This window comes from Sylvia atricapilla, chromosome 13 (assembly GCF_009819655.1).
Source record: "Sylvia atricapilla isolate bSylAtr1 chromosome 13, bSylAtr1.pri, whole genome shotgun sequence".
Classification (NCBI taxonomy): domain Eukaryota; kingdom Metazoa; phylum Chordata; class Aves; order Passeriformes; family Sylviidae; genus Sylvia; species Sylvia atricapilla.
This window is the reverse complement of record NC_089152.1, coordinates 17,880,491-17,889,675: the sequence shown is the minus strand read 5'-3', so window position 1 is coordinate 17,889,675 and position 9,185 is coordinate 17,880,491. Positions and strand designations below refer to the sequence as shown.

General features: G+C 51.9%; 1 protein-coding gene across 2 annotated transcripts; it reads left to right on the top strand.

Annotated features, from left to right (window-relative positions):
• The first annotated feature begins 307 nt into the window (after positions 1-307).
• ADPGK (ADP dependent glucokinase) lies at positions 308-8,726 on the top strand. Of its 2 annotated transcripts, none has more exons than XM_066328680.1 (7): positions 308-581; positions 3,373-3,598; positions 4,933-4,995; positions 5,250-5,370; positions 5,643-5,839; positions 6,560-6,658; positions 7,141-8,726. In XM_066328680.1, exons 1-7 carry the CDS (start codon positions 367-369, stop codon positions 7,687-7,689), a joined length of 1,470 nt encoding a protein of 489 aa, XP_066184777.1. In that variant the 5' UTR covers positions 308-366; the 3' UTR covers positions 7,690-8,726. The 2 variants fall into 2 exon arrangements, with proteins under 2 accessions (XP_066184777.1, XP_066184776.1); XM_066328679.1 differs by having other exon boundaries at positions 7,138-8,726.
• Positions 8,727-9,185: the final 459 nt, after the last annotated feature.

Here is a 9,185-nt window from a genome sequence, read left to right as displayed (position 1 = left end):
ATTCCCGTGCCGAGTTACGCAGGTGGCGCAGCGGCGTTGCCGGGCCGCACGCAGACTGCGCAGGGGGAGCGCTATTCCCATACCGATTTACGCAGTTGGCGCGACCGCACGGCCGGGCCGCACGCAGGTTGCGCAGGGGGAGCGCTATTCCCATACCGATTTACGCAGTTAGCGCGACCGCACGGCCCGGCCGCACGCAGGCTGCGCAAGAAGAGCGGCACGCCACGATTCACGAAGAGGTTTACGCCATCCGGCGGCCGGCGGGGGCGGGGCGCTACGGAGGCGGCGTAAGGAGGCCCCCGCCGGCGGCGCCCCGCCTCAGCCGCGGCCGTGGGGGAGGAGGAGCGGCGGAGCGCGCCCGGCGCGATGTGGCAGCGGTCGGTGTGCGTGGGCCTGCTGGCCCTGGCGCTGGGCTACCTGTGCGTGCTGGGCCCCGAGCTGCCCCCCGCGGCCCTGCGGCAGCTCTCGGCCTCGCTGCTGGGGACGCTGCGCCGCGCCCGCTCGCTGGAGGCGCGCACGGTGGCGGCCTGGCAGGCGGCCATTGTCCGCCCCGCGCGCGGCTGGGCGCGCGTCGCCGTCGGGTAGGTGCGGGAGCGCGCGGGGAGCGCCCCTGGCGGCGGGGCAGGGAGCGCGCCCGCGCCGGGATCCGTGCATCCCGGTGTCCGTGTGTGCATCCCGGTGTCCGTGTGTGCATCCCGGTGTCCGTGTGTGCATCCCGGTGTCCGTGTGTGCGGTACGGAACGTGCGGGTGCGGGTGTGCTGCGGGCCCGGCGCGCACAGCCACGTACACGGGATGTGTCTGCGCCGCCCAGGTGAGACCGCACCTGCAGAGCTGCCTCCAGCTCGGCCGTCCCCAACAGCAGCAGGACGTGGAGCTGCTGGAGCGAATCCAGAGGCCGGGGAGATGCTCCGAGGGTGGAGCCCCTCTGCTCTGGAGCCAGGCTGGGAGAGCTGGGGGAGTCACCTGGAGAGGAGAAGGCTCCAGGGACACCTCAGAGCCCCTGGCAGGGCCTGAAGGGGCTCCAGGAGAGCTGGAGAGGGGCTTGGAGTGACAGGACAAGGGACAGTGGCTTTCCTCTGCTAGAGGGCAGGGTTGGGTGAGATATTGGGAAGGAATTCTTCCTTGTGAGGCCCTGGCACAGGGTGCCCAGAGCAGCTGCCCCTGGATCCCTGGCAGTGCCCAAGGCCAGGCTGGACAGGGCCTGGAGCAGCCTGGGACGGTGGAAGGTGTCCCTGCCCATGGCAAGGGATGGAGACAGATGACCTTGAAGGTCCCTTCCAATGCAAACGATTCCATGATTCCATGGAAAAGGGCTGGATGTGAGTGCAGCACCTCCCACAGTGCTGCTCAGTCGGAGTTGGACATCAGCCGAGGGGATCAATGATCCAGAACACTCCTGTGGGGGGGATTTAAGCCGGGCTCTGGCCCTGTGCCTGCCCTTCTCCAGAGACATTATTCCCAGCTTGATTGTCTGTAAAACAAATTTATGTACAGTCTGAGGGTTGGGGTTAGGGTCAGGTGGAGCTGCTGGTCCATCCAGCACAGGCTGGCAATAAATAGGGACCAGAGATGAGTTTATAAAAGTGGAGACAGGAGTGAAGCCTTTGCCTTTGGGAAGAGGTAACACAGTCCAGGCAGAGCTGGAGAGAGATAAGGAGGGAAGGGACAGGGAAGGCAATGGATGTTGAGCTCAAGGAAATTCAACACCCTTTCTCTTTTTAAAGTGGGAAGAGAACAAGGAGAAAGTTCAGGAATGTCACATTGATGCTAAATGCTGAGTTTAAGTCTGACCATTAATCCAGATGTTATATTTAGCACTTGACTCACTTCTTTTAAGTATATGGACGTGGCAGGCAACTTGACTTTGACTGGAGGATTCCGTGTTTGGATGTTGGAAGGAGTTACCCACTTCCATGGCTGTGTAGCTCTGTGTTAGCAGAGGAATATGATTTAGTTTCATCCCCTTGGATCTGTGATGATTCATTAAAACATAAAATTGGTGCTAAAATGCTGCTTGAAGTTCTGATTTCTTTTCTCTGCGATGCTAGGGAATTTCTCTGTCCTTGGCGTAGGAGGTGGTGCACATCCAGAGGATTTCTGGGCTGGTTACCTCGTGGAGTGGAAAGCCTCAGGGTTTTTCATGTCCTTTATTTTGTGTGATGCAGCTTTTTTGGTTTTTTTTGTTGCAGCCCAAATCTGACTCTGAGAGGTCTCTGCCAAGGGAATGCTGAGTGCTGAGCACTCCACACTGACAGGGGCAGGAACTGGCCCTTGGAGTGTCATGGGGGAGGGAGACATGGAGAAAGTCAGGGATCCTTGCATGAGTCTGATGGAGGGTTTGGGTTCCTGTCAGGGAAATGTGGGGCAGAGGAACAGAAATGGCAGGTCACAGGAGCTACAGAAGGTGTTTAAATTGTATCTCTGTGCAACTGCTGGTGTCATCTCAGGAAGTATTTGCTATATATTGTTACTGCTCCGAAACCACAGAGTGAGATAAGGGCAAGTGTTTCTAAGTTGTCTTCCCGGGGTTCTGGTTCAGCCAGAAAGTCTCCTGTCCTCCAGTCTGTGATTAAATCAATGAGACATGGGGACTGGAAGTTAGACTTCCAAAAAGCCTGGATCTGCTGAAATGGTTCTTATCCCTCCCTTACTATTGCAGGATTTTTTCTCCTGTTTCCACTGCATGCTGTTTCTGTGAGTTTGGGATGGGCCTTTGGAAATTGCCATTTCAAATATTTCAACTGACAAATTGCTCTCTTGACTTTTTGTAAACAGAGCCAGCCTGTGTGGGGAGCTGTGTGTGGGTTTGGGTATTATTAGGAATAGCTGAAACTCCAGAGGCTGATCTAGCTGACTTAAACACTTTCAGTTTTGTTTTTAACAGTTTTGAATTTTAAACATTTTAAACCCCAAACACATATATTTAATATGTATTATGCAATCATACATATTACTTAAATTTTAATATGTATTATTTAATAGGTAAAATACATTTTATACCCAAAATACTTATATTTATAAAGGCTTCTTAAAATTTAAAATGGCACTGTTACAATGCCTGTTCTTTTCAAGTGAGCCCAAGGCAGGAAAAGAAGTAGAACCTGTATTGGAACATACTCAACTACCTTTGGATCATGCAGCTTTCCTTGTTTAAAACTTAGAGAGAAAGTTAGAAATCCCTCTCTGAGCACAATAAAGGCCAGTCAAGGGGGAGAAAGCTTTAGGAGAGAATGTCAGGAAATTCCTGCGCCTTTTTCCCCTTTGGTTGGTTGTCCTCCCCCTGCACAGTCAGGGATGTGACCTCACTGCACTCCCCGGAGCCCTGAGGTCTGTCTGGTTTTCCCAGGACGCCTTTTCTTTCTCTCTCGCAGCGTCAACGCCTGCGTGGACGTGGTTCTGTCTGGGGTGAAGCTGCTGGAGGCTCTGGGCCTGGAGCCCAGCGATGGGAAGAACCACGCAGTCCTGAGCTCCAGGCAGGAGCTGAGGGAGGCTTTTGCCCATTTCATGGAGAGAGGGGCGGCGGCCGAGCGCTTCTTCAGCGATGCCGAGGCGTTCCGGGACATCGCGCGCACGGCCTCGGAGCACCCCGCGGCACAGGTGGGTCTGCACCCCAGCCTTGGCCAGCCCCTCCCTCACTGCCTGGTGCCTGCTCACTGTCATCCTCCCTCGGGAGGGCAAATCACTGAGGAAGACGCTGGTGGTGTAGCTTGTGGTAATGGTTTTCCCAGGGATTCTGCCCCCTCTGCAGAACGGGAGGGATTGAAGCGGCCTCTCCCCTGCTGACAGTCCCAAACTGAAATGTGGAAGATGCCTCGTGGGAGCCAAATGGGGCTGAGGCTGTAAAAGAGCCTCCCACACCTTGGAGTGAGGCTGGGAGTGAGGAATCACCTGATTGTTAGCTGTGGGGCCTGTTTGCTGTGAGAGAAGCCAGGAATGGTTTGGGTTGGAAGGGACCTCAAAGCCCATCCAGTGCCACCCCCTGCCGTGGGCAGGGACACCTTCCACTGTCCCAGGGTGCTTCAAGTCCCAGTGTCCAACCTGGACACTTCCAGGGATGCAGGGGCAGCCACAGCTGTCCCTGGGCAATCTGTGCCAGAGCCTCATCACCTTCACAGGGAAGGATTTCTCTCCACTATCCTATCTAACCCTGCCTCTGGCAGAGGGAAGCCACTATCCCTGTCCTGTCACTCCAGGCCCTTCTCTCAAGCCTCTCTCCAGCTCTGCTGGAGCCCCTTTAGGCCCTGGCAGGGGCTCCGAGGTCTCCTGGAGCCTTCTCTTATCCTGGTGAACACCCCCAGCTCTCCCAGCCTGGCTCCAGAGCAGCCCTTGGATCTTCTCTGTGGCCCCTTCTGAGCACCTGTGACCCTCAGGAAAACCCATACTCACTGCTTTGCAAGCTCAAATCAGAGTTTAACTTGAAATTTTGACCTTTATTACTGCAAAACTTCCACAGTTCCTTTCACTTCACATGGGCACAGGCAGCAGGTTTCATCTCGACCTCAAACTGGAGGAAGAATTGCTGCAGTTTTTAAATGATTCCTTGTCAGCCTTGTTAAAAACTCACAGAGCTTTAGCCACAGAGAGGTTGCACAGGAGTAAGGGCTGTTTATGTGCTGAATTAGTTGGTTTTTACAGTGCTGTCAGTGTTGGGAATTAATTGATTTTTACAGGGCCGTTACCTGAAGGTGTATATTTAGATTAAAAATAAAGAATGCTCAACTTGTTGAGATCTCACAGAGAATTGTAAAATCGTTTTGCCTTCAGCCCCAATAACCTTTAGTAAGTTGGGGACTGCTGAACCCTGTTCAGCAAAATCTCCAGCCTGTGCTGTTCAGCAGTTCAGCAAAATCTCCAGCTTGTGCTGAGGGCTGAATGTGTTTGAAGGTCCCAAAGCAAAGGGATGCCCACACCCAGCTCTGTTTGTTTTGCAGCTTTACGTGGGAGGAAATGCTGCTCTCATCGGGCAGAAGCTCGCCACAAATCCAGACCTGAAGGTACACACGTGTTCCAAACATTTCATGCCATTTGCTTGTGTTCTATAATTTGCCTGTCTCATGTTACTTCATGTAGGTTTTGGGGATCTGGCAGTTATTTCTTAGGTTCTGCTGGTGGAACATATGGTTGGGCTTCCAAGCTGATTTTTAAAAATTGAATTACTAACTTTTTAAAATCAGTTGTGTAGGTGATGCTTAAATTTTGGCAAGGGACATGGCAAGGGAAACTTTGCTTGTTTTTCCTTGTTTTCTAGATCCTCCTTTGTGGCCCAGTTGGTCCCAAACTCCATGAACTGCTCGATGACAATGTGGTTGTGCCGCCCGAGTCCATGCAGGAAAGAGATGAATTCCATCTTATCTTGGAATATCAAGCAGGTACAATGGAGCAGGTGTTCAGTGGAACCCCTGAACATCACTAAGATTGGTGCACAGCCTGAGGGCTGCCATTCTGAAGCTCCATAAACACTAAAATGCTCCCTGAAAACACAGATTTAAACCACGTGCTGATGAAACTCGGGGTAACCTTCACGTAAAGGCTAAAAACAGTTCCACGGCTTTTCTTGCTGCTGATGGAGCCCACTGAGTTTGTGATCTTGGCCAGGAATAACCCAGTTGACACACACTTGGTCCTGTTTGCTCCACCCCAGGTGAGCAGTGGGGCCGAGTGAGGGCACCCGCTGCCAACCGCTTCATCTTCTCCCACGACCTGTCCAACGGCGCCCTGAACATGCTGGAAGTGTTTGTGTCCAGCCTGGATGAATTCCAGCCAGACCTGGTGGTGCTTTCAGGACTTCACATGATGGAAGGACAGAGCAAGGAGATGCGACAGAGACGACTCATGGAGGTGGGATACTGAATCCCTGCATTTCCTTTCCCCTCCAAGCGTTTCATGGCAAGGCCTTGTTTGCCCAGGTCTGAAGGTGTAGGAAGGCTGTGCCTTCAGAGCTCCCTCAGATCTCAGTATTGAATGCCAAAAGGAGAGTGGGAGCTGCAGGAATAGCTGAAGTCTAATGCTATAACACTGTTTTTTCTGAGATTCAGTGGCTTGTCCAGGGAAAAGAAGGCTGGTTGCCTGGTTGGAGGGTGTTGACTTGGTCACTGGGCTTATCTAGCAGCTAAACCAGACTTTCTCTGTGCTGGATACTGAGGTCATCCAGGTTATAATCAACACCTGCATTCCTTAAAGAGCATCTGTCTTGCACCATCTGTTTTACAGCTGAGGGCTTGTCCTGATACAAGGCATTGGCCTCTTTCATGTTCTAAGATCAGCTCTTCTGCAGCTGCCTCAGATTTGTGAGGTTTTTGGAATTAATCCATTTAAAAGGTGCTGAGCTGGGAGCAGATTATGGTTAGATACAGTTTTCCTGCCCTGGAATTCTGCAAACTAGAAGTTGTTTTATTTCCTCTCCTTAGCAGTGCATACACAGGTCAGACATCCCATCGGAATTGTTTATATCCACAGACAGGAAGATTAAAGAATGTGTATCTCGAGTCAAAACCCTTTTTCTTCTTCTGTTCCTTAATAAATACGTGTTCTAGGGTTGTTTTTTCCTTTTTCCTGTAGGCTGTGGCCTCCATCTCTGATATCCCAACAGACATTCCCATACACCTGGAGCTGGCCAGTATGACTGATCAGGATTTTATGAGCAACATTATGCATCAGGTAAGGAAAATGAAAGGACGTGCTCTTTAGATCAGGTTGAGTATCACAGTGCACACACTAGTGCATGAATATAGAAATCAAAACTCCACATTTGGACTATACATTGGAAGATAAATTAAGGATTGAATTTGAGCTGAGTTTGCAATTTTAAAAAATCCCTTGATTTCTTTGCAGAATTTCTTTCCTGGTGGTGCCTTGTTTAGCTTGACACAGCTCTGATCTCAGTGTTATGTTTTACGTGGAGCTGATGTGGTGTTACTCTTTACTGTCAAAGTGTGTGTATGGAAAATTAATTGCACCAAATGGAATGTTTTCTTGGCTAAGTAATTCTTGCCAACTTGTGCAAGTGCAGCGACTGGGAAACTGGGTGTTGCTTCTGCCGAGGCAGCAACAGGATACTGCAAAACCACAGCCCAGGGAGGAATCCCAGGTGTGAGTCGGCTGCTGAAGGCAAACCCGCTGTTCCCTGTTTCTGTTAGCAGGTCTTTCCCCTGGTGAACTCCATCGGGCTGAACGAGCAGGAGCTGCTGTTCCTCACCCAGGCCGCCTCCGGTCCCCACGCCTCCCTGGCCTCCTGGAGCGGCATTCCCGACGTGGGGGTGGTCAGCGACATCCTCTTCTGGATCCTGAAGGAGCACGGCAGGACGGCAGAGAGGGCCTCGGACCTGACACGGATCCACTTCCACACGCTGGCCTACCACATCCTGGTGACGGTGGACGGGCACTGGGGCAACCAGGCGGCGGCGGTGGCGGCCGGGGCCAGGGCTGCCGGCACGCAGGCCTGCGCCACCGACACCATCGACGCCAGCAAGGTCTTCCTCAAAGCTCCTCTGGAGTTCGTCACCTCCCACACAGAGGCGCCGTCCAAAATCTCCCTCAATCCAGACGAGCCCGTGGTGCAGTGGCACAGGGAAGGCATCTCCTTCCACTTCACCCCTGTGCTGGTGTGCAAGGATCCCGTCCGGACCGTGGGACTCGGGGATGCCATTTCAGCTGAGGGATTGTTCTATTCTGAAGTGTATCCTCAGTAGAAAACCAGGACCTTCCTTCTTCTCCAACGCTGCACGCGGTGTCCGAGATCCGTGGATTGGGATTTGAAGCAGTGGTGGTATAGGAACAGAACCAGGGTGTGGTGTGTTGTCTGGGTATTACTGAAAAAGAGCCAAAGAATAATTCCAGGTGTAAACTGTCGGCTACATTCCGGTCACTTGTCAGTGACTCGAGCGCTTCATGTGCAGGTCAGGTGCAGATATTTTAATATTTAATGTGAAAATCGGCTTTGTCTTAAGGGGGAGGGACACAAAGACCAAAATCCCTGGCTGGCAAAGTTCATAGCTCAGAATGGATCTTTTCTGGTAGTGCTGGAAAGTGCAGCAGCAGGAGAATTTCCTGCCCCTGGATCCCAGGGAGAGCACAGCAGTGCCCAGCCCTGCCTCATCTCTGGTAAATTCAAAATAAAAGCCTTGTGGGTTATGTCCTCCCAGCACATTGCAAACCTTGCTTGGGGTGAGGATGGAATTATTGCCTGGTGCAATCACCTCTCCGTGTGCCCAGCCCCAGAGGGAGCCACGGTCCCAAAATGTGACAGACTGAACCTACTCCGAGCTGCACGGGTGATTCTGGAGATCTGTGATCAAAGGTGTGTTTAACTGAGCCCCAGCAGCCTGTGCTTAGTTTTTAGAAACAAGAAGTGAAGATAATCAGGATTTCTGTGTGGGGGACAGCTCTGTTTTCCTGCCAGGGAACCTCCAAACCATTCCCTGTGTTTGCTGTACACTAAATACTCTGCTAACACTTGATGTGTTACAGAAAAGCTCTTGAGTGCTGGAGACTCGTTTTTGGTGGTTTGAGAATGGTTGTGGCAAATTTTAAAGTCTCCCTGCCCTCTATTAGGAAAGGTTAATATATTAGGGAAGGTCCCTCTGGAAGCTCAAAAGCTGCAAGAGTGTTTTCCAGGTAAGACTGAAGTGAGGAGGCCTTTTCAGGGTTTGATGGTGGGTTTTTTTGACTAGGTCACTGATAGTTTCTTTGCTCTGGCCTTTGAAATTAAAAAAGCAGAACCATGTGTCCTTGTTAAATACTTTGCTTCTAATTTTTTATTTTTTTACCTTTTCACAGTCACACACTAAGAACTGTAGAGCACCAGCATGGTTTTCTCTCTTTCCAGCATGGTTTTGTCTCTGGCCACTTCAGGAGCCTGGAGTGCATTTGCACAGCTCTCCAGCCAGTTTTCAGTAGAACTGGGTTAAGTGCAATCAGGATGTGTGGGCAAGCCTGTGCCTTACCCGAGCTGGGTGGAGGTTGTTCCAGGTCAGTCTTCGCACCTGAATGGAGGGAGGAGAGTCTGTGTCACTCAGGGTGGAGTGATCTGTTGCAATAACACTGTCAGGCTGCTGTCAGTGGTGTTCTCTGGTGGGAAAAGCCATCCTGGCTGCTCTGCAAGGATGAGAATTGGCAGCTGTTGTACTTGCACACTGACTCAGCACACAATGCTGTCTGTCATGTGTATTCAGCTTTCCCCCCGAGC

Coding starts and splice junctions, on each gene's coding strand:
- ADPGK (XM_066328679.1), top strand. CDS start 367: ATGTGGCAGCGGTCGGTGTGCGTGGGCCTGCTGGCCCTGGCGCTGGGC. Junction 582..3,372: donor TGGGCGCGCGTCGCCGTCGG/GTAGGTGCGGGA, acceptor TCTCTCTCGCAG/CGTCAACGCCTGCGTGGACG. Junction 3,599..4,932: donor CGGAGCACCCCGCGGCACAG/GTGGGTCTGCAC, acceptor TTTGTTTTGCAG/CTTTACGTGGGAGGAAATGC.